The sequence below is a fragment of the Plasmodium knowlesi genome, assembly GCF_000006355.2.
Source record: "Plasmodium knowlesi strain H genome assembly, chromosome: 12".
Taxonomy (NCBI): Eukaryota; Apicomplexa; class Aconoidasida; order Haemosporida; family Plasmodiidae; genus Plasmodium; species Plasmodium knowlesi.
In genome coordinates, this window is record NC_011913.2 from 2,209,641 (window position 1) to 2,234,052 (window position 24,412).

At 38.3% G+C, this 24,412-nt stretch overlaps 6 protein-coding genes and 1 non-coding gene across 7 annotated transcripts; 1 reads left to right on the plus strand and 6 right to left on the minus strand.

The window, feature by feature from the left end:
• Positions 1-340: 340 nt before the first annotated feature.
• Positions 341-5,944, minus strand: PKNH_1249000 (GTP-binding protein, putative; the record flags this gene model as incomplete). Its single annotated transcript, XM_002259794.1, has 1 exon — positions 341-5,944. The coding sequence occupies one exon, from the start codon at positions 5,942-5,944 to the stop codon at positions 341-343; it is 5,604 nt and encodes a 1,867-aa protein (XP_002259830.1).
• A 704-nt stretch (positions 5,945-6,648) lies between these two features.
• On the plus strand, positions 6,649-7,875 carry PKNH_1249100 (conserved protein, unknown function; the record flags this gene model as incomplete). Its single annotated transcript, XM_002259795.1, has 1 exon — positions 6,649-7,875. The coding sequence occupies one exon, from the start codon at positions 6,649-6,651 to the stop codon at positions 7,873-7,875; it is 1,227 nt and encodes a 408-aa protein (XP_002259831.1).
• Positions 7,876-8,485: 610 nt separating this feature from the next.
• Positions 8,486-9,888, minus strand: PKNH_1249200 (conserved Plasmodium protein, unknown function; the record flags this gene model as incomplete). Its single annotated transcript, XM_002259796.2, has 2 exons — positions 8,486-8,988; positions 9,810-9,888. 2 exons carry the CDS (start codon positions 9,886-9,888, stop codon positions 8,486-8,488), a joined length of 582 nt encoding a protein of 193 aa, XP_002259832.2.
• Positions 9,889-11,349: 1,461 nt separating this feature from the next.
• On the minus strand, positions 11,350-15,633 carry PKNH_1249300 (inner membrane complex protein 1f, putative; the record flags this gene model as incomplete). The annotated part of the gene is made up of 3 exons (XM_002259797.1): positions 11,350-15,033; positions 15,258-15,317; positions 15,589-15,633. The coding sequence occupies 3 exons, from the start codon at positions 15,631-15,633 to the stop codon at positions 11,350-11,352; spliced, it is 3,789 nt and encodes a 1,262-aa protein (XP_002259833.1).
• A 2,968-nt stretch (positions 15,634-18,601) lies between these two features.
• On the minus strand, positions 18,602-20,107 carry PKNH_1249400 (glycerol kinase, putative; the record flags this gene model as incomplete). Its single annotated transcript, XM_002259798.1, has 1 exon — positions 18,602-20,107. One exon carries the CDS (start codon positions 20,105-20,107, stop codon positions 18,602-18,604), a length of 1,506 nt encoding a protein of 501 aa, XP_002259834.1.
• Positions 20,108-22,035: 1,928 nt separating this feature from the next.
• On the minus strand, positions 22,036-23,650 carry PKNH_1249500 (60S ribosomal protein L17, putative; the record flags this gene model as incomplete). The annotated part of the gene is made up of 3 exons (XM_002259799.1): positions 22,036-22,329; positions 22,974-23,242; positions 23,611-23,650. 3 exons carry the CDS (start codon positions 23,648-23,650, stop codon positions 22,036-22,038), a joined length of 603 nt encoding a protein of 200 aa, XP_002259835.1.
• Positions 22,697-22,843, minus strand: PKNH_1249550. Its single transcript, XR_002461728.2, has one exon. It is a non-coding gene; the product is annotated as a small nucleolar RNA snoR21 (small nucleolar RNA).
• Positions 23,651-24,412: the final 762 nt, after the last annotated feature.

Below are 24,412 nucleotides of genomic sequence, written 5' to 3' on the forward strand. Positions count from 1 at the left end.
TGCGCGTTTTCTATTGTCATATCTTTTTTTTTTTTTTTCGCCCAGCCAGGGCCACCTCTTCACGAAATTATCGCCAAGAGGTTTTGACCAAATGAAGATGAATAAAGACAAAAAAAAAAAAAAAAAAAAAAAAAAGTCGAATGAGTCAAATGAGTCAATATATAAACAGACGGTTGGGAAAATGCGAACAAAATGGTTTCGCAGCCAAACGAAAAAAACAGCTCGACACGACACTGACGTCATGTAACAAATACACAGGGATGTAGTTTTTTTTTTCCCCTCGACTTGTCTCAGTCTTTCCACCATCCCCATCTACGTTGAGGGGATCTCGGCATCGCTACTACTTCCCCTTCGAAATATTCAGACTGCCATACTTCTTATGGTACGGCATAAGGGAGCTCCTGGAAACAACATCTACATTGTTCAGCGTGTGCAAATAAAATTCAATGTTCTCAAATGAGTAAAAAGTGATACACCCCAACCCCTGTATATGGATATCGTAACTACCACTGTCCCGGTCGACACATGGATTTGTAATATTAAAATAGCAATCCTTAAAATTGTTCAATTCATCAAATCTTTCTACTGAAAATGGGGGATAAAGAAACCCGCTCCCTATCTTCTCCCTTAAAAATTTCCCTGCGTCTTTGCAAAAGTTTTTCCTTTTTATTATCGGAATTTTCTCCGACATAAAAAAAGACATTATGGCGTAATGTTTTTTAATATTTAAAATGTGAATGTATACAAGTCCTCCGATAAAAATATAATCGTTTTTATTTATATAAATGGATCTTACTTTTTTTTTCAACTTTGTGCATACCACGTATTTCATTTCATCAAAGTTAAGACAAGAGAGAATGGACTGACTGGATATAATTCCTGGGGTGTCATTAATCGTTATATTTTTACTTAACTTTATTTGTATATTTTTTAATGTTGTTCCTGGGATGATGCTGTTGCTAATTTCGAAATTTCGGTTATCCTTCTTTTTTACATTCTTCAGTAGGTAATTCATGAGGGAAGATTTCCCGCTGTTGGCATTTCCGACCATGTAAATATTCACGTTTTTGAGGAAGAAAAATTTCTTCCTTTTCGGTGCTTCTCCAGGCGGGGAGACCAGTTCGCTCATGTGGTCTGCGCTAACATCGTCACGATATAGCTGATCATCCACTCCGTCGACCTCATCATCATCATATTCATCATCGTCTTCCTCCTCATCATCATCACTATCGTCGTTATTGTCGTCAGTTTCACTTCCACCTTGCCCGTCGACCCCGTTAACATCCCCACCTTTGGCTAAGCGCCCCTTCCGCCTCTTGCGTACCACTCTGCTCCTCATATACACCGTGTAAATCAGCTTCTTCACGTTGTAACCGGTCTTGGCGCTCACCAAAAATATATTCCGAAACGGTACATTGATCTTGTTGCTCCGCAGAAAATTATACACATAATTCTTCACAGTGAATTCTTTATACTCGGGTAAAAGATCAACCTTATTTATGCAAAAAAAAAAACCCTCACTCTTACCATTAACCTTATCCGAATGCATCTTATATAAAAAAAATAAATTTTTCAAATTGGAATAAACGTATAAATCCAAAATGTCTACGATATAAATTATAAAACATCTTCTCTTAAAAATATTTATTACGTATTTTTCGAAATCTTGGGCACTAATTTCATTATTATTTCTATAATTAATTATCATATTTTCCTTTATGTCATTTTTGTATTTTAAATTGAAGCATCGTTCGCATAAGTACAACTTATCTTCAGGCATTTCCCCTCCTTTTCCTTCGTCTACCTTCTTCTGCATCATACTGTTGCCTCTTCCCTGTGTGTTATTCCATTCGGGAGATTGCACTCCCACAGAGATGTTCTCTCCACCTTCAGAATTTACACCCCTCCCTAACTCCATAACCCTGCTCATGGCTTCTCCTCTCAATTTGTGAAACTCCCCCAGCAGTTGCTTCTTTTTATTCTCCTCCTCTGGTTGCCCCCCCAGTTGGTCAATCACCTTCCTCCTCATATCACACACCATCTTTTCGCCAATGAACTTGTCCTTCCCTTGGGCGGTTAGATTTCCAACCTCGTTCCCACACTTCTCCTGCGCACCCCCCTCATATATATCGCGCAATATATCCCTCCTGTCGACCCCCTCATCCCTGCTAACCACCCTGTCGTATACATGTCTTTTCAAAAATCCGAACTTCCTCTCGTCAGAAGACTGAAAGGGTATTCCACACCCCACGCACATGTCCCTACTCAATTTCACTTCCACTCTCATACTTTTAAAAAATTCATCAATTTTTTTCTTTTCCTCTTCTTCTTTCTGGTCTCCCTTTCCTTTAGGTTCTTCTGTATCCACTCCGCCCCCTTCTTCAAGGTGCCCTATCCGACATGATTCCACATTTACGTTCTTCCCTTGTAGTATATCTTTAATTTGCCTTTCGATTTCTTCATCATCTATGTCTTGAACTTCTGTCACTTCTACCTGATCACTCTCCTTCCCGACTGTCTGTTGTTTCCCTTTGGAGTTATCCTTCAATTGATTCTTAAGTTGCTTAAAGGCTTCTTCATAATTTACCACGCTTAAATTTTTTTTTACACTTTCTTGCGCTTTTTCTAAACTTAAAAAATCGTTTACTTGTTTTTGTCTTTCTAGCATTTTTTCCAGATAACTTCTGATTTTCCCATTGTTCCTATTTTGTTCGCTTCCTACCTCTTCTACCATTTGGCTAGTCACTTGGTCTTTGAGCAAGCCGGTTGTTCTATCACCCACGCTATTGCTCCTACTTTCCTCACCTTCCCTACGTACCTCCATAATCTTGTCTATATCATCAAAACGCACCAAATCCTTATCCATTTCTTCGATAAAAGGATCATTCTCCTGATTTTCAGTCCTCGTTAAATCAGCATCACCCATGTTTTTTTTTTTTTTTTTTTTCTTTCTTCCTTTTTGTTGCTTCTTTTTCAAACCTTCTTCGGCACTTACTTTCGCACTAAGGGGAAGTGCTCTCCCTACCCATGCTACCAGACGAGTGATTCGCTTTCCCCCTTGCGATGCGAAAACGTTTCTCTCCCTAACGGTGGGTAACGCACTTTCTCTCCTATTAGTGCCTGAAGAATCACCATAATGACAAAACAATTTAAAATTTCTTTCCTTCCCTTTGAGATCACCACGTTCGTTTGGAAACATCGTATGGTACCTACTTTCGACAATACACCTGTGCACAATTTTGTTAAAATTCAAGAACTCGTCCTCCTCGTCAAATGTATAATTTTTTAAAAACTTATCACCCGACACAAAGGATAGATCTTCCTTTATTTCCTTCAAGCGACTTAGGATGGTTACACTTAAGTTCGAATTATCAAACGTCAACTTTCTTACTAAATCCTCATAGCAGTTAATTTCCTTCCTATTGTTGATGAACAGTTTGGCCTTAAAAGAAATATAATCGATGTTTGAAAAGTCACCTCCAAGGTGGTCGTAGATATTTCCATTCGCGTTATCATCGTTCGAGCACACGAATTGTCTGTACTGTTCGCTATCGATAAGTACGTCATCCACCTGATCAGTCACCTCATCAGTCATCGCATCAACCTCCCGATCAACCTCCCGATCAACCTCCCGATCAACCACCCGATCAACCACCCGATCAACCACCCGATCAACCTCCCCATCGTAACTGCGAAAAAAGTTGTACTTCATTTTTTCACTTAGCAAATTTTCCCCATCTCTTTTTCTCTCCTTCTCTACCCCACACATGTGCCTTATTTCGACCTTGTTCACCTCGTAGCAGTGTAAGTCTTCTTCCCATACCTTCAGGTACCCATACAGCATACGGTACGCCTCTATTTCGCTTACCCCCTTCTCCACCACAATTGAATTATTCATTTCCCTAATGATACGTTGCTTTCGTGCAAACCTCTTCTTGTAAGGCATCTCATACAATTCCTCAAAATGTACATCTTCTAGTACTCCCTTAAAAGGGCCTCCTCTAATCAAGTCGGCATCGGATAAAACCTTCCCGCCGATGATTCGACTGTACATTTTTTTTAAGCCTTCTCCTACATCATGCGTTGATTTACTTTCCACCCTCTGGTACGCTATCACACCTATGTCTGTCCTAAATTCGCACGCGTATTTGTTATCGTACAAAAATTTTATCAAGACGATGTTGCCCCCTGTCTGCACGGATAAGTCACCATTTATCTCCATCTCCGTGTCATCCTTTCCTTCCATCTCTGCCTTCCTTCTTATCAAAGCGTATGAAATTCCATTCAGGAATTCCACTCCACCACTTTTTCCACTTCCCCCCTCTTCCTTATTCTCCTCTTTCCCTTCGAATTCTTCCTGCTCCTGTTCCTGCCCTCCCCCCGAAAAATCTTCCTCTCCCCCTTGGTGTCTTTCCCCCCCACCGTTTGTACTTCCATCGGAATCTTCAACTTCTGGGTCATTGCCCCTGTAGACGCTATCCCCGCTGCTCCTACCTCCGTCTGAAGGGTCCCCATCGGAGAAATCGCTGTCCGTGTCTGGTCCATCCCCCATGTTATCCCCCAAATGGTCATCATCCATTCGTTCAGTACCTTTCAACTCGCTGATCATGACATTGTCATTTTTCCTTTTTTTTTTTTTCTTCTTTTTCGTTTCCCCCTCAGAGGTAAACTCTCCATCTGAGGGTTTCTCCCCGTCGTACAGAATTTTCTCCACCTCACTCACTCCCTTGCTCTCCTCTAAGCTACCCAGACCTTCCATATATTCGTCAAAAGACATGGAGCTATTCCTTACATGAACTCTTTTCTTGTGCAATGTTTTTTCCTCCTGTTCAACAAACTTTTGTAATTCCATCACGTTTGCTTTTTCTTGGCACTTATCAAACAAAGCCTCACTTAGCTTATCGTGAATTTTCTGTACATCTATCTTGTTCTTTACAAAAACTTTTTCAAATGTCTTCTTTCCAAAAAAAAGGTCGATATAAGGTTCTATATGTTTAATTTCCATTGTATTGAATTCCATCATTTTAATATACTCGTCCAATTTATCATTTTCTTCCTTTGTATTCTTGTTATCAATATTTATGTTGACTTCTTCCTCCGTCTCTTCGTATATACTTCCATTTAGCGATCCTCCAAAACCACGTTCCGCTGAATCGTTCTCTCTCCTCTTATCTCCTTCGCCACCCCTCCCACTAGCGACGCTTTCCCCCATATTTGAACCCATTTGGACACCACCCCCCTTGAATTTCCTTCGGTTAAATTCCCTCTTCTCTTTTTTCCTTTTCTTCTTAACCTCCTCATTCACATCATATTCAAAATTCACCAGCTTTAGGATATTCATTAAGCTATAGTCAAATGGATAATCAAAATTTTCGGTCTTCTTTTCTTCTTTCATTTTTAAAAATTCTATAACTATGTTTGTGCAGATACAGGCTACGATGGAGATGAGCTCGCTCTTTTTCAGTCGACTCCTTTCGTCGAAATTTTCTTTAAAAACTTTTTCAAAATTGTTGGAGAAGAGTTTGCTTCTGTGTCTTCTGCGCACCCACTCACCTCCATCACAGTTCCCCAGAGGAGTGTTACCACCGATCATCCCACCGACGTGGTTACCATTGACATTGTTCATTCCGACATGGTTACCACTGCCACTGTTCATGCCGACATGGTTACCACCCCCTGGAAGAAGGACACTCCCCCCCTTTGACTTAAAAAAACATCTTGTAGAAGAATGGCCCCCTCCTTTCCTAACCCACCGGTGCACACCTCGTCTCTTGTTCCGCTGTACTTTCACCACCTTCTTCTCGTCATTCTTGCTAAAGCCTTTTATGTGCGAATTAATGAAGAACACATTTCCAAAATATTTATTTTTTAAAAAATACGAATGACATTTTGTGCAGGTGATGAAAACATGAACAAGGAAAAATACAACTGACTTCAAAAACATTTTTTTCTTCCTCTCTGTGTAGACGAATTTTCACCAAGCGAGGTGATAAAAAAAAAATGTATTTGAGAAGCGAGTTGCTTTCTTTTTTCCCCTCCACCTCATCTCTTCATCTTTATCCTGCGTTCTTTCATTTTATTCCCATTTTTTTTCTCTTTAATCATGTAAATTCTCATTTTTACACCGATCATTTCACACTTCCCATTTTCGTGCCTCTTTCCACTCCCGTGCTACGTGTGGATGCGAAAAAAAAAAAACGTGCCTTACCATATTACCCACGCACGATTGGCTTGCTGCATTTTTCATCCAAAGGATCTTGTAACGACGCAAGGAACAGTAATACGCATTTTCCCCTCAACTACAAATAAAAAAGAAAATAAATTTTCAAATACGCAAAGCGTGATCTGAAGTAGAAGGAAAATGCCGCACTTTTCCAGCTAACTTTCTTCCTCCTATTCACGCCAAACTAAAAACAAAAAGCAAAAAGCAAAAAGGTGAAAACAGAAAGGTGAAAACAGAAAGGTGAAAACAGAAAGGTGAAAACAGAAAGGTGAAAACAGAAAGGTGAAAACAGAAAGGAGAAAACAAAAAGCAGAAAGCAGAAAATGCCGAAAAATAATGAAAAAAGAAAATGAAAACAAATGTGGAGCGAGGTAAAACGCAGCCAAATCGCGTAACGCGTGTGACGAACAGGCAAGAATAACAAAATGAAGTCCGATGGGAAGAAGAGCATGGAGGAAAATCCTCGCCAACTCCAAGAACGCAAAATCGTGACGCAGGGTTGCTATAACGAAAAATCACCCAATAGAGAAAAAAACAATAAGGACGAAAAGAAGAACGACGAAAAGAAAAACGACGAAAAGAAAAACCAAGGGAAAATGGAGAAATTTACGAAAAATGAACCAATCCCTTTTGACGAATTGTCCACCTCCCGGGGAAACACGAACAATGTCGAATCAAAACGGAATCTTCAAAATCTCCTTGGATCGTACTATTCCAGTGATGAAGAGAGCGATGGGGAATCCCAAGAGAGAGAGAACCTCACGCAGGAAGATGCCGCTGAAGAAAACGCCAACCATCATGGAATCAGTCAAAGAGATAGTGACACTGAGGATGAAGATGAGAGTGACACTCATAATGATAGTGATAGTGATGATCTTCCCGATGAGGGAGATGAAACGTCCAAGGGGAAAGACCAAACAGAACAAAGTACAGGCAACGAGAGGAAGACGCCAAAAGGGAAGGAGGAAGAACCATCCAGCCAACCCAAAAGTGACGAAGAAAAAAAAAGCACATCCTGTCCATCAGCAAATAAGTGCCAAAAAAAAAGGCACAATGAAGGCGAAAATAAATCTTCAGGCATTGCTAATAAAATTAATTACAATGAAAAAAGATCGAAACATTCATGGGATTGGGGATATAATGTACACCCCAAGTGGGGAATCGACCCTATGCAAACAAACTATCATGAGCCCCCAGGGGAAAATAGAAGCTTTTTTCAGAATGTCAATTCAGATGGAGGTAGACAGTACCCATATGATGTGACTAGCCAACATGTGTATAAATGCAGTGCACCTACACATCCAAAGGGAAACCTAAACAACTTGTCCCTCACGAACTTTGGCTTCTCAACCAAAAAAGAAATCAACGTAGATCTGCAGAACATACCTGTGATCGACCAGAGACAAATTCTAAACGATTGGAAGCCCACCCTCCCAGAGGAAAAAAAGAAAAAACAGCAATATAATATAAAAACCAAAGTGTACAATCCGGTTAGCAACACATTCGATAAGGTAATTATGCAAGGGAATAAACAGAAGCGAAAACATCAGATAAATTGGCTTGCAAAAGAAGCTGTAGAAAAGGAATATGAAATTTTGCAAAAGACAAATTACAGCAAAAGAAGAACCACGAACGATAAATATGGATGGTAAAGAATGAGATGTTCTTCTCTTCTCCCATCCTTTTTGTGTTTTTATGTTTATACACACTTTTTTTTTTCGTAACAACATTCTCCTTTCTCCCGCTTCCCTTTTATCCGATTCCCTTTTTTTGTGATTCGCCTGGTGATGTACCCTTTTTTGGTATTGCCATTTGATCATCTATGCCCTCTTACCCACGGCAGAACAACGCACTTTTTTAGTACACTTCTTTTTTCCCCCTCCTCCCCCCCCCCCCCGCCTCCCCCATTTCACTTTTAATTTCTTAAAAATTTAAATGTTTTCAATTTAAAGTGAATGACAGACGAGTGGGGCATACGTTAAGGTCTTTGCATAACCAAGCACAAGTGCAAAAAGTTAGACTTTGATCCACAGCTAATGCAGTGGAAATTTTGTCTAAGGTAAAGATGCAGTCGATTCTACATCATTATAGGGTGCGTAATATATTGGTTATTCTCTTTTGCGACAAAAAAAAAAAAAAAAAAAAAAAAAAAAAAAAAAAAAAAAAAAAAAAAAAAAAATTCAATAGAAAAAAAAAAAAAAAAAAAAAAAAACATTCCTATTATACACCTTTTATATATCCTTAAAAAGAATAAAAAAATATTTATTCCTCCTGTGATTCATGAGAATCATCATCACCATTACCACCTGTAACCTTCTCTATCAGATGTTTGTAAAATTTAATAATTTCATCCGACTCGTACATAATATAATCACTTATTCCAAGAGCTGGTACTTGTACTTTACCTCCTTTTCTTTTCAGTTCGGAGAAGAAACTGCTTCTATCAATGGAACTTCCCTTGTTGATATTTTTCATTAAAACGACAATTGGTTTATCCGACTTCAGTAGCTCTTCCAAATTATTACCCTCATGGAAATTTATAATTTCTACATTTTCGTTGTCCTCTATAGAACTCGTAACCTTCGAACAGTAAGAACATATGGAGCTATGGTAAATATATGTTACGTATTGGCTCTTCATTGGGTCTTTATCTATCTTCGCTATTAGATCATCTGCATTGGTAACCACTTGAACTCTCCGTTCTGAGATACCGCTGGTCATGCCTTTTTTCTGTTGAGCTCCACCAAATCCTAGGAAGGAAAAAACTATAGCCAAAAGGAAAAACGCGTTCATTTTCATCATCTCTTAATATAAATTTAGTGAATAAAAAAAAACAAAAAAAAAAAAGAAAAAAGTAAAGTTTCTTAATAATACGATAAAACCCTCAAAAAAAAAAGAGAAGAAAAACTATAGGTAAATAAACTTTGGTTAATAAAAAAAAAGTTATATAATAATATCATAGACTATATAATATGCGCGTTTTGAATTCTTAAAATCTAGGGAAGGTAAAACATTTATATTAATTTTTTTTTTTTTTTTTTTAACAATTAATTAGTTTTTTTTTTTTTTTTTTTATATATATATTTGCAAAGGCTCCCTAATGTTTTAGTTTTTGCCACCGTCACATTGCTGTTTTTTTAATATTAGTAATTTTTTAAGGTTGGGCAAAAAACTTCTAACGTTGGCAAAATTTTAATATTTTTACTTTTTGGTAAGAATTTTCACGTACCACATGTATTACCCACTTAACTAAAAGATTCTCGCGTGTACCGCCTGTGCGTTCACCTCAACTCCGACATGTATATACACTATAGACCGATTACGCATCTAAATGCGCATCTAAATGCGCATCTAAATGCGCACCTAAAAGTGCGCCTACAAACTGAGCACCTAACTCGCGCCCACAAATCGGTATTCACAAAAACGGGTGATGAAGGAAAAAGGGGCAAAGGAACAGCCAACTGCGTACATGTGCAAATTTACTAATGAGCATATAACTACATAAAACTTCATACATCCACACGCATATATACACGCATATATACATGCATATCTACATACACTTGCACTCGTGTGCTAAGTTTACCGGGCCGCCTGACTTCCTTGACGCAGAGGGATCGCACCGAATAGAAAACAAAAAAAAGGTAGTACACCCAAAGTCCCATGTCCTCTCCGTGTGTGATATATTTAGCTTCTCGGAAAAATGAAAAAAAAAAAAAAAAATGAAACAATTTTCTATGGTGATTCAAAATTGAAAACACTAGCCTATTTTAAGAAATCGAAAAAGGGGCGCCAATAATGGTTTGAGCTCCTTCGCCGGCATGTGCGCTGTGCAAGAAAAGGCGGAGAACCAAACCAACTAAAAGAAAAAAAAAAAAAAAAAAAAAAAATTCAACGTAAAATAAGGTACCAAATCAGCACACGCAGAAAAAGGCCAAATGATGAAATGCCAAATGGCGAAGCGCCGAAACAGTTACCCACGGCAAAATAAGGTCCTCCCAGGTGAAACTGAAAAAAAAGAAAAAAAAAAAAAAAAATTCACCTCGTTATTTTACTTATGTAAAAAAATATAGCTTCTGCTATGAACAAAAAATTTAGCCCCCACAATGAGGTACGGTTCATCAATCAAAAAAAAAAAAAAAAAAAAAAGATAACATTTCTCCGTGTATATAATGCAGGTATATGGAGGAAAACGCACATATTATATTACCTACAGTTGCAGCTTTTCAAATGATTCTCCTTTGGACGCGCTCTTTTTTTTTTTTTTCTCCTTCAATCAGATTTAAGAAAGGTGTGCCCACATATGCAACATGTATTATTCCTCCGTTCATACAAAGAAATTTAATCTCCGTTGCATGTGCATGCATTTGTTTTTCACTTTGAAAGAGGAGGGTCAACAATCCTCCACAAAATGGCCCAGCCAACCTTCGCAAAACGAGTTCGTAATAAACCACCCACCCCAACAGTGCCAAAACAACGCTACAAATTCATTTTACAATGGCCGAATTCAAAAATACTTCCTTAAATATTTCAAATGGAGTTTTGCACGTGCACACACACTGGGCTATATTCGCCAGTACCCACACCCCACCTACAGAAGTGGTCGACATAGAGGTAAAGGTAGGGGGCTCTCGCTAGCGTATATCACGCATAGGTTAAAATGACAACAGGGTGAAAAAAAAAAAAAAAAACTGGCACATACACACACACAAAAAAAAAAAAAAAAGAAAAATGTAAAATGTAAAATGTAAAATGTATATGATACTATTCGTACGTAAGAAATTATGCTGCCCCAAGGCGGTACCATCAACATCCTGCCTGACTTGGGAAAATCTAACAGGAACAAAAAAAAACTTGCAAAAAGGGTCAGTCAAAAAAAAAACAAAAAAGAAAAGGAAAATTCTTTTCATAAACGTCGCATTAATTACACACTTGAAAAAAAAAAAAAAAAAAAAAAAAAAAAAAACTCCCACTTTTTGCGAAAAGGAAATCTCCGTTCAGCAAATTTCTTTTAAATTTTTATACTTTACAAGGTGAACAAGACGATATCAATTTCAACTTCTTTTTCCCACTTCCCCTATATTGCGATACATCACTATCGTTTCCTCACTCCCATCGCTCTACTCTCACTCATTCTTCGAATTAATGACTGTCCCGCTGAACGAATAATTACTTCCCATCTCGTCTGCCACCTGGTTACTGAACCCATTGGAGAAGCCACCTTCTCTGAATCGCCTGTCCTCATCACCCACATACTCAACCACGTACGCGCTGATCCCGTCGGCTGAACACGCACTGGGACTCCGCGATCGCAGTGCACATGTGCCATTGTTCATGCTACTCATGGTATTCATGTTGCTCATCGTGTTTGAGTGGCACATCTTGTTGTCCTGGCTCATCTGATTGGCTTGGTTCAAAGAATTGGAATGGTTCAACGAGCGGTTCATACCGCTACCGTTACCGCTCCTTACCCCGCAGTCACTCCCCATGCTACCCATGTGACGCATACTTCTGTCATTACCCCCACCCATATACTGAGGCACATTCCCGCGAACGCTGGATTGGTACTTCCTCAGGGATGATTCACCACCCCCAAAATTCCTGCCCACGTTAGCTCCTCCAACACCTGTGTTCCCGCTCGCAACCCCCTCCCTCCTTTCGTTCACCGGGTTGCTACTGGAAAAGCGATGCTGGAAATTAGAACTGCGTGGAAAACCCTCTGGTAGATCATTACTGCCTTGCTCCACACCGTTGGAACCATTTTGCAAAAATGCTAAACTACCCCTTCCATCCTTTCTCCCCGTGTCGCAATTCCCGTTGTACATCGAAATGGGCATTGTGAAATTTGGATTCACCCCCTGCTCGTTAGACGCACTGGCTAAAACCCCCGCGCTGACAAACGGAGCGTTCAACCCGTTCGCAACACCCACACCGTTTGAATAGAAATCAACACCGTACGATGTGTTCATGTTTGATGCATTCACCTTAGCATTCGCACCATTGTTCAGGCTTTTCGTAAAGTGCAACCCGCCCGGGCGACCAGAAGCGTCAGTGCTACCGCCAATGCTACCACCAATGCTACCACCAATGCTACCGCCAAAGCTACCACCAATACTGCCACCGACGCGCCCCACAAAGTTGTCTACGCTCACGGACCGCTCCAAGTTGAAGTTGCCCCCGTTCACCAAACGGAAAAGCTCATTCCGTTTCACGGGGTCGAATGCATTCAGGTCCATCTTCCTGGCATACACCGAACACCTACCATTGCTCATTCCATTATGCACATCCTTACGCACAACCGTGTCGTGCGTAACAATGTAAGGCTTATGGATGGGAATTTCTATCACCTTCTTCCCCCCATATTTATACACAGGCTTCACCTTCCTGGACACAGGCACAACAACCGGGTGGTCCACATATCTGTTTATATAAAATGGCTTGTCTATCACTTTTATCTTCGGAACTCTCACAGGCACAGGAATGTCAATCACCTTAGGAATCGTCTTAACTAGCTCAACCGTCTGAATCTTTGGCACATACCGTATCTTCTCAATAGGTACATCGCGGTACTTTATAATGGGAACGTAATTGGGTTCTTCAATAATTTTACGAACCGGTACTTTGACCTTCCTAATCACCTCATTAGGAATTTCTACAATTTTCTTCACCGGAACAGTTTTTATTACCTCCCCTATATCATCATAACTTTCATATTTGTTTACAATTTTTACCACAGGCACTTCAATATACTTTGGAATAATTTTCGTTTCAATCTTATTCTTATAAATTATACGTTCCTTTATTTCCGGCTTCTCCACAATTTTTACCACTTCTTGCAATTCAGGTACCTCCACTATTTTATCCTTAAAATGGAACTCAGGAACCTCTATTTTAGTTTCTACATATTTATTGATAGGCTTCTTAACCACTTTCTCCACTTCTTTAACTTCATATTTATTTATGTACTTGTTCACTTTGTGCACCACGGGAACTTCTACAATTTTTTCTACTATCTCTACTTCTCTATACTTTGGCACTTTTATGGTGTCAAATCCTTCATGCACAATTCGCTTGTCCACAACGTGAGAGCTGTGTGTTGCTCGTGAATAGTCTGTGTGTGATGTAACTTCCTCACACATGGGTACCTCATTTTTCATCTTCTCCCTTTCGATCAGCTCGCTAGGTTTCACCACATGGTCCAGGGTATTCCCGACACCCTCCTGGGCGGTGGTGCTCTTAAAATTGTAGTCTGCGTAGTTTGGAAACTCTGCCGTTTTGAACTTCAACACCTCCTCTCCGTTTGTCAAACCACTCGCCATGCTGTTTCCCCCCCCCGGTACAGATACTGATACCGGTTCAGCTACCAATGTCGATACCGGTTCAGCTACCAATGGAGACGCCGGTGCGCTATTCCCACTGCCGGAATCACCCCCAAACGTGTCGTACACGTTCCTTCTACTCAGCAGAGGCCCCAATTGCACACCACCCACAAGGGATGCACTTTCACTAGCATCATTCACATAATAGGAAGTCTTGTCAGATAAATTGGCATTCCCCAAAGCCCCTACTCTGCTGCTGTCGTTACTGCCTATAGGTGTATGACTAGTGTACATATTTGTAAAGTCCATTTCATTTGCTACTTTCGAAGCGCTCGTGAACCTTTCATTTCCCGTTCTTGTGTATACCTCCCCGCCCTTCACCAAGGAATTTTCAGCGCCCTTCAAATGTACAAAGGGCCCGGCGTACGTAGAATTCACCACACCTTCGCTGAAGGTTACGTTTTTCTGTTCATACAAGTTTAGGATATTCGGATTCAATCCTCCGTTAGTGCTGGGGTAACCCCCGAGGTAGTCACCACGGCACGTTCCCCAAGTGTTACCCTGGCGTGTCCCCCAACTGTCCCCTTGATGCGTTCCCCAAGTGTTACCCTGGTTAGTCCCCCAAGTATTATCCGGGTGAGTCCCCCAAGTGTTACCCTGGTTAGTCCCCCAAGTGTTACCCTGGTTAGTCCCCCCAGTGTCACCTCGGAATGTTCCTAGATTGCTACTCGCGTACGCGTCTGCCCCTTGCGCGTTTAATATATTCGCCGAAAAATGCTTCAAGTCTCCGTTCGGCGCTGAGCCCATATGGTGAAAACCATATGGACTGAAGCTATACCCCTCCCTCGCAGAGGAGGTCAAACTACCGCTTGGGTAAGTATTTAAAACTTCCGGTGAGTTATAATAACCCAGATGACGCCTACTGGGATCAACTTTGCTGGGTCCATAAAGATACGAGAAATCTTCCTTAATCGTGTTATACAGATTACCTTCTCCGCTTACCAAATTGTCTTTAAATGAAATCGTGCGGGGAAACCTGGAAAAATCACCACCTGCTACTTTATCAACCCCACTTAAAATATGTGGAATACTTCCTTCGATGTTTAAAAATTCCGTGCTGCTCCTTTCTGTTTTTCTCTCAGTATTATAGTTCTGGTTGTCAATAGAATCGTCAACTATGATACTGTTGGTCTTGCTGGAAATTTTGCTCTCATCTAACGGTATCCCACCCCTTCTAGACTTCCCTACTGGCGTGCTACCGTTTATTTTGTAGTCGTTTCCTTTGTCCAGTATGTTCACCTTGCTCAACGTATGTTGCGAATGCTTTCTACTTGACTTGATAGAACCCCCCTTGGACTTGGTCTTCTGATCTGATAAAAAGGAACTTGTATTATTCGCATCTAACGTTCTTGTAATGTTTGGCTTTTCCGAGAGATGCAAGCTGGCATTACTACTGCTGCTTGATCCTCCTTCTCTCTCCTCGGACGAATCCTGTAAAACGTTAAAATGTGGTGTTTATTTTTCCTTTCAAATTTGTGCACATCGGAAGGGGACGTTAAATAGACAGCGAAAGAAAAGTATGCAAGAGCATGCAAACTCCATCGCGTCCGCATGAAGAACATTGGAAAGAAGCTCCGCAACGTTCTCTTCAATCAGATGCATTTTCATTCTGCGTAACACATGCACGAAGCGGTGCGCAATTTTTCCATTATTACACAGAACTTCGTGGAAGTGACGGAGTCCTTCGATAGTTTTTTTTCCAGTAATATCCTGTTCTACAAAAAAAAAAAAAAAAATTAAAAAAAATTAAAAAAAAAAAAAAAAAAAAAAAAATTAAAAAAAAATTAAAAAAAATTAAAATAAAACAAAATAAAGTAAAGTAAAACAAAGGGAAACGGCACCACCCAGTGTAGAAACTCAACCAGGAGGTGCTCACGCAAAAAGAACATGCATAACCAAACAAGCGTACTATCAAATGCGCCTATTCTTTGGCAAAAAAATCATATTTAACATTCAGTTGAGGGAAAAATGAAAATTTTTTTTTACTTGTTCTCGCTTTGTTCTGTCAATCTTTGTCGTACTTTTCAGCATATTGACAAAATGATTGGTACTTCACGGTTGTTTAAATATCTAGGTGCGAACCCTGCGTGTGCATATGCTTACGTACACAAGCATCAACATATACTTACATACGTACATACATGCACGAACATGGATACATATAGGTTGGCATACGCGCATACTTGTATATGTACACAATTATGCTAGCGGAACTGTCTCCTGCTTTGACAACCTTTTGAATTCTTTGTTCCTTCGCACTATCTCCACCGTTTTCGTATGTTCAAATGATACAACAGATAGACCGAAATGGGCAGTGTAACGGTGCACACAAAATGATTCGCGCTGACAAACAAGTGATGTTGTACACGTTGCTATCGCGAGAGAAGACATTAAGAAAAAACGGGAAAAAACGCAACATGCATGAGGTAAAAAAAAAAAAAAAAAAAAAAAAAAAAAAGAACAAAATGCATATAAGAGTTAAATATAATTCCTGCTTACAGAATGTTCTCTACCAAATGTGGGAAAAATAAAAATAAACAAAATTGACAAAAGGGCTCGAAAAACAAGGAGAAAGGGTTATAATAACAAAAGTTGTAATGTCTTGCGTTTTATTGCATTGTATTATTTATTTATTATTTTATTTATTTTTCTTTTTCCTCCCCCCCCCAAAAAAAAAAAAAAAAAAAAAAAATCAAAATGTAGCGTTTAAAAATTAGCCTATTTCGTTCTTATTAAAGATTAAAATTACATACAACTACACACGTGTAGGTATATATACACACACCTGTGCAATATTTCCTTACTTTCTAACATTTTTTCACCTGAACAAAATAGCCAAATAATAGCTACATACATGTAAAATTATGACTTGTTCATATAAAAATTCTAAATGTTGCAAAAAAAAAAAAAAAAAAAAAAAATGTAGAAAACAAAGTTTTATTCATAAAAATTAATGAATTAGCGCATAATACGCACAAGTCATAGCTAAATATTAAACTTCTGCAACTGCCTGCTCAACTGCCAAAATTCCTTCTTTTCTTCCTTTTAATGTTTTTACACTCGTGCATAGCAAATTTTTTTTTTTTTTTCTAATTTATATGAACTGTTCATGTGAATTTTGCACAGTGTATAAAAAAAAATGACTGTACACATATATTGTTAATTTGCAATAATTATTCGAAAAAAAAAAAAAAAAAAAAAAAAAAAAAGGAAAAAATTCCGTTCTGTTACAAAGAAAAACGGGTTGCAAGCGACAATTTTGTGGTACCGCCAAAATCTGCAGATATCCCGTTGTTGTCGAAATGTTGTAGAACAAATCGCACTGCCAAAAGTGAACAAAATAGGCTAAAAAATGGGTAAAATATAATTTAAAAAGTTCATTAATGAATGTACAAGAGTGGGAAAAAAAATTACTAGCAAAATGCCAAGTAAAATTCGCAGAAAATTTAGAAGCGCAACGCGCAGCCCGTACAAAAACGAATTGCATCGCATGCGCTGGTGGTTATTTCCCCCCCCTCTTCGTTCCTACACAGATTATTTTCACGTTTTTTCGATGCAGAAAAATGCGACGTAAATTGGTGTGTACATTATATTATGTATATGATGTACTACATTGGATGGGGGAAGGGGGCTATATTCCTCGTTCGAATTTAGTAAAAAATTTCCACATAAGGCGCACACAAATGCGTATACACTTGTATTAGTGCTCGTTAACGTACACATTTGCTCATATTCGCAATGCCTTTCTGATCTGAAGGTTTCCAAACAGTTTCGCCGCTTTCTACTAAACAACACCGCATCGGTTTTAACCCCCGTCAGCAATTATTCTTCCATTCAGAAAAGGAAGACAAAAAAATTTACCCTTAAAACAGTTTACATGAACATTATAACATATTCTGATAAAAATGATTTACGCAATTGCTTTTTTCCACTTTGTGCGTCCTTATCAGAGAATTTTTCTTAACCTCACCGCACTCCCCAACATTACAGCAACATGAAAAATTACTTTTTCCTATTTTTTCACGAGGGAAGAGTAAAATCACTTCGCCCTGCTGTCCTATCACCGTTCCGCATAAACGTTAGTACTTCGTTCCGCATGTGATAGGGAGAAATGTTGCATAATTTTTTACACACTACTTTTTTAGCAAAATTAAATTAAAAACCAGCTCAACCGGTTAACATTTTAACAACTGTTCAGTGAACAACTGTCCAATGAACTAACCACACAGCCCTCTCCAGAGCATCCTTCCATAGGAAGCATTCTTATCGGCGCTGGAAGACGGCCAAACTATTTTCCTTTGATGAGAAAAAATAAAAATAATACCTTCCCTTTTATACAAGGCGTATACCAATGGTGAAATAACTTTCTGTAAAATTTCTTCCCTTTCGATCAGAAAATTAAAGGAAAATTCCAACGGGGAAAATTCGTATGAGACAGGAAGGCATACTGCAGGGTAATAAACGATTTGTGCGAGAATGGGCTTTTCATTGGAGAAAACCTAATCTTCACATTTTGGCTATTCTTAATTTTATTTATTTATTTTTAAATCAGATCGTTAGTTTTGGAGGTCATCAAACCGGGCCCACAATTAATGTGATAAATAAGGAAATAAAAAAAAAAAAAAAATTTTTTTTTTTTTTTTTAAATTTAAACCCGTCACTAGCCCATGCGACGATTAGATGCTTTTCCCCTTTTTCGGTTAATTATACGCGGTGACTAAACTGCGCAAAAATATGTGCAAGGTGTATACACGCGTGTGCAACACATGCGTTTATTTTATTTTGTCGTACCTTCGCAAGGAACGAACACGCAAATATTATGTATATATATACATCTACGTATATACATTCGCACACAGGCGCAGGTGTAGTAACAACACACGAAAAAAGAAGCTGAGGGAGGGATGTACATGAAACGGGGTACGTGGGGGACGAGCGAAACTGTTAGAGGTAACGCTCCGCTGCAAAGACAAAAGGGTCTCCGCAAAGCCAAAGCACCCTACATCTGCAGGAGTGATCTCTCGACTGCCTTGCCCCACTCGGAAATTTTCTTCTCCCTATTCTTTTGATGCATTTTAGCACTGAACGTAGAGTCGCTTTTCCTTATTAAGCTTTTAACGGAATCTAAATCTTTCCATATTTTCACCCCCAGCCCAGCAAGTACTGCAGCCCCCACTGCAGTTACTTCTGAATATTTGGACACCTCTATTTTTGTGTTTATAATATCCGCGTTGAATTGCATAAATGCTTTATTTTTTGTCATTCCTCCATCGCACCGTAAAACATGGAGCATTTCTATGCCCATATCTGAGATGAGTGAGTATACAATTTCATTCAGCTGAAAAACGATGCCTTCTAACAAAGACCGAACGATGTGTTTCCTTTCTGTGTTGAATGTCATACCCGTTATACATGCCCTAGCATCTGATCTCCACCTGGGGGCATACAAACCACTAAAGGCTGGAACAAACACCACCCCTCCTGTATCTTCACAGTTTTCCATAATATAGCTAGCTTCACTAGGATGAGAAATTAAATTGTTCTTCATCAACCATGACACACCGGAACCAGCTGTACCTATGGAACCTTCTAAAGCATATTTCGCCTGATCATTTTCATTAAATTTGTAACACACCGTTGTAATTAAACCACAGGAAGAATACACCACTTTATAACCAGTATTGATGAGTAAAAAAACACCAGTGCCATAAGTACACTTAGCTTCTCCTTCATCAAAAATAGCTTGTCCTATACATGCACTTTGTTGATCCCCAATGCACCCAGTAATTGGTACCCCCGCATAGTCACACACCTGCTCACATTTTACGGATCCAAAATTGAAACTGTTACATTTTATTTCTGGAAGAACTGACATATTTGTAATGCCAAACATTTTGCATAATTCTTCATCCCACTTTAATGTCTTGATATTCATCAAAAGGGTTCTAGATGCATTCGTTACATCTGTGTAGCTGTTTCCATTTGTCAAATTGTAGATTAGCCATGTGTTTATATTACCTATGATAGCCGATCCCTCCTCCACCTTTTTCTTAATTTCTGCATTATTTTGAATTAGCCATAATATTTTGAACGCACTAAAATAGGTATTAAAATAGGTTCCCGTTTTTTTTTGAAAATAATCATTATTATATTTCTTTGAAAATTCTGCAACCATATCTTCTACTCGCGTGTCCAGCCACACAATGGCATTGTGCAAAGGCTTTCCTGTATGCTTATCCCATATGATGACCGTTTCTCTCTGGTTTGTAATTCCTATACATTTTATTACTACCTCCTTGTGCTTTTCCTTAAGAGCCTTCAAACCATCATTCATCAGTGTGTACAGATTATTAATTATTTCCACTGGGTCATGTTCATACCACCCGGGCTTGAAACACTTCTGTTCATGGTTCAGGCTATTTGTGTGCAACACGTTCAGCTCTTCATCGAAAAAAATCAGTTTCGTGGACTGAGTGCTTTGGTCTATACTCAATATTACGTTCATCATTGCTATATTTATAAAGGTAGCTTCGTTTCCGTGTACAAGGATGGTTGGTGTGGAAAGGGGAATTCGGATGGAACGGTAAAAAAAAAAAAAAAAAAAAAAAAAAAAAATCACAACTTTACATCGCAAACATTGATTCCTCCCGTTTAAGGGACAATCTACATCAATAAATGACAATGCCGCAGAAAAAGAAAAAAAAAAAAAAAGGGAAGAACAAATGTGTGTTCAAATGCGGAAAGGTGATGGGCTACATAAAGATCTCTCTACTAATGTACGCATGTATATATTCTTGTGCGCACCAACTCTACATACAAATTTTTAACCCCCTAGGAGCAAATTTCCCCTCAACATGCCCAAGCAGCTATTTTCACAAATAATACCTTACAGCGTTGTAACAATTAAGAAAATTTTCACAAAAATTGATACTCTTTATTTTATTTTTTATTTTTTTATTCTTTCGTGTATTGTAGAAGGATTTTGCAGATTCGATAGTCCTCACAAATATTTCAACATGGGCATGGCTTCCTCAAATAGAAAAACAATTTCCAAAAAGGTGTATATATTTATGCGCGCGCATGTATGAACAGATGTGCGCATGGAAGTACTTTTTTTTTTTTTTTTTTTTTTTTTTTTTAAAAAAAGGATCATTTTTAAGTGGTACATTTCCTGGAGATGGCGTAGAGGTGCAACATAAACGAATTGTTCAAATTTCGAAAAAAAAAAAAAAAAATACACTCTCTTTTGAAATGGAAAAAATTATTCACTAATTACTTAGCGTAAAAAAATAAAATAAGAAACAAGGGGTAACACCATGTAGACGTAGGGGAAAAAGTAAAATAAATGAAACGTACGTGTATATATTACATACATATGTGTACATGTACATGTACATGCGCATGTATTTTTTTATTTCCCCATTCGTGATAGATCTACCCCATTAGCGCTTAACCAAACTCAGCTTCTCAAATTTCTTGTCCGAGGAGTGAATCTGGATAACTCCATCCTTCTTACCATCTCAGCTCTAGCTTACACCCTCAAGCATTTTCCTTCTATCGCTTTACATTTCTACAGGGCGGGTTCTCCGTGGTGATGTTATTCCCATCCGTGTGATGTCCTTTTTTTTTTTTTTTTTTTTTTTCGCCTCCCGAAGACAACTTTTTTTTTTTTTGTATGAAATGCCCTACCTTGATGAAAACTTCGTTCCAACTACCCCCCCCCCGCGCATCTCAAACTTGCTAAAAGTTCACTTGTGGTTACCTTTTTTAAAATTACGTGTCTGAATCATACGACTTTATCTTCTTTTTCATGTGCTCAACCTTCTCATAGATGATTGTCTCTACGTGTGGCGCGACACAAGGGTAAGAATTATATTCAAACGGATAGGACAGGACTGATCCGTTCCCATTTTGCATCCTCTTCATTTTAACCTCATCACTATATGTGCAATTATGGGATCGTTTCAGACCATGTCATGCACATTCACTTCTCTATATAGAACAATCCTTAAGAGATAGAACGCCCAATGAAGGGGAGACACCCTTTTTCAAAAGGCACTTTTTTCCTCTACACTCTCACGCAATTCTTTCTGCGCAGGAATTAAAAATAATACAATTTTTTTTTTTTTAATTTTATACAGTTGTACATTTAGTTTGTTCCGTTCAACCATGCATAAGCGTGCACGGGGTATATGTATAAACGTACATGTACATATACATATGCACCACATACATGGATGATGACTGCTCTACATCTTCCTCCTTTTTAAGCTCTTTTCAAAGACACCCCCAAACTTTGCGCTAACGGTTAGCATTTGGCATAGCAACATTTGGTAAAAAAAAAAAAAAAAAAAAAAAAAAAAAAGGCACAAGGGGGATAAATAAAATTCAGTTCAAAGTTAAAATATGCAAACGTGCATGCAATTGATAAAATTAATTTGCGGCCACCTTCTTCTTATTCTTTGCAAAGTTATTCTTCGAAATGTTTAATTTAATCAATTTTTTTAAAGTAATTTTGAAGGGGAGTTCTTTCTGCTTTTCCGCATTGGTCAGGAGGGACTTCTTCGCTGGCTTAGAAATTTCCTTGGCAATTATTTGGATGTGGCACGGGGATGACATGAAGGGGTTGATTCGACCGTGTGCCTTAAACGTTCTTCTTCGTCCTGCGCGGGCTCTGTTAACCATAACGTGGATTAGCCTCAGCTTGCTCACCTCCAGGTTTCTTGCCTAGTACAAAAAAAAAAAAAAAAAAAAAGGGGAAAACGGCCAAAATGAAAAAATAAGAAAAAATAAAAAAATTGTAAATACGCATGAGGCGAGTAAAGAAAAAAATCTACTATGTAGACTCGTCCATCCTCCGTTCTCCCAAGCTTCAAAATGTGCCTCGTGCAGGGCATTTTCTTCCCGATCCACTCAACCAATCAATCAAGTATTAAAATCTTCACGCGCTCAACAAAAAGTACAGTGAAGTGCGTCTAACTCATACAAGCACGTATTTCAACACAACTGGACGCACACACACACACACACATATAAACTACTCTCCGTCGGTATGCAGAAACAGCCATTCTCCATTTTAATTTTTTTTTTTTTTTTTTTCAGCCAAATGCCTCAAATAATCATTCTTTAAAAATAAAGAAATCGACTCATTACAAATTAGTAAATACATAAAACATGTACTTAAAAACAGTAATGAATCCTCTTTACTTTTTCATACTCGTCATCGTATCATCATTTAAAAAAAAAAAAAAAATTAAAATGGAAAAGTGGCCCTCCAGAAAGGGAGAACAAAAGGACGGATCCACATCCTCACGCCATGATCTCCTTAATGTTCACTCGTGCTAATAACATAAAACAATCTCAATCATTACCTCTGCATTGGCCTGTACATTATCCAACACGTTTAGCAGAAACTTGCACGATTTCGCGGGCCATCTTCCTTGCGTGTGGTTAAACTCCTTGGCTTGGTTCGTCCTTCCAACACCTCCGTTGTACCTACGAAAAGGCACACATCTCTTTTTCTCGATAACATCATTTAGGTACTTTTTCGCGTCCAACAATTTCATTCTCCTTATAGCCCTTGCCGTTTCGTACGTGTTTTTGAAATGGACCCTTAAATCCATACCTGCCCCCTTGGCGCCTACAGAAAAAAAAAAAAAAAAAAAAAAAAAAAAAATGGAGAATTATTAAAAAGTATTCCGGGGGGGAAAAAAAATGATGAAAGCAGTTTTATATGATTGCGTGCTATGTGCGTCATTCTGCTCATGGGCTGTATGCCTTTATGCAAACACAGATGGCATCAGGCGAGAACAGGTCAACGCTCCCATGACGTTCCTCCTTTTGCGAGTATTTTTTTTTTTTTTTTTTCTCTCCCTCGTGTTGTAAAACTTCCATCAAATCCTCTCATCCTTTCATCGCAAAAATAGGCGTGATGAACAACAATAGCATGAATTTCCTTTTTCTTTTTTTCTCTTTTTTTTTTTTTCTCATTTTTCCTCTCTTGCTTACATTTCCCAAAGTCCCTCAGCTTTTTCGCGTACTTAACCATTTTCGAAAAATTTATAAACGCAACACAAGAAGTAGTTAAAAAGTACTATTTACAGGGGATATGCAAAAATAGCTACAACATAGAAATGTACGTTTCTATTTTATAAATGCTCTTTATTCCAGCCTGCGGAAAAGGCTACTTACATAAAATCAAGCTTTCTTTCACATTTAAAATTCAAAAAAAAAAAAAAAAAAAATTGTTGGTTGTTCACAAAAGCGTTTCAGATAAATTGAGATTCCCTTTTTTTTTTTTTTTTTTTTTAATCAGAGATACAATAAAAAATAAGCAACAAAACACCACCTTTTATTTTATTTTTATTTTTTTTCCGTGTATACATGTTCACTCAGCGCACAATTCACTCGCACTTCACCCCTGAGTATATATGCAGGCACAGGAAAAGTATATATGTAGCTTCATAAAAAAAAAAAAAAAAGGCCATCATAAAATAACTTAAAAAAAAAAAAAAAAAAAAAAAGCAAACAACGCAAAGTTGAATTGCTATTTATATATGCGTATCGAAAAGTTTGCAAAAGAATATTTTTTACGCCGCTTTAAATGCATATAAATTTTTATACGTACATATTTCCGTACTAAATGTATAATGGGGAAAATGTTTGACATTTCTGAAAGGGAAGGTCGACGCCCTTCTTTTTTGCTAATTATTCTGGTGCGTAGTGCATAGCATATACATACATATGTATCTTCAGTGGAAAAAAAAAAAAAAAAAAAAAAACATACTGTTACTCTTGTCGACGACTGTGG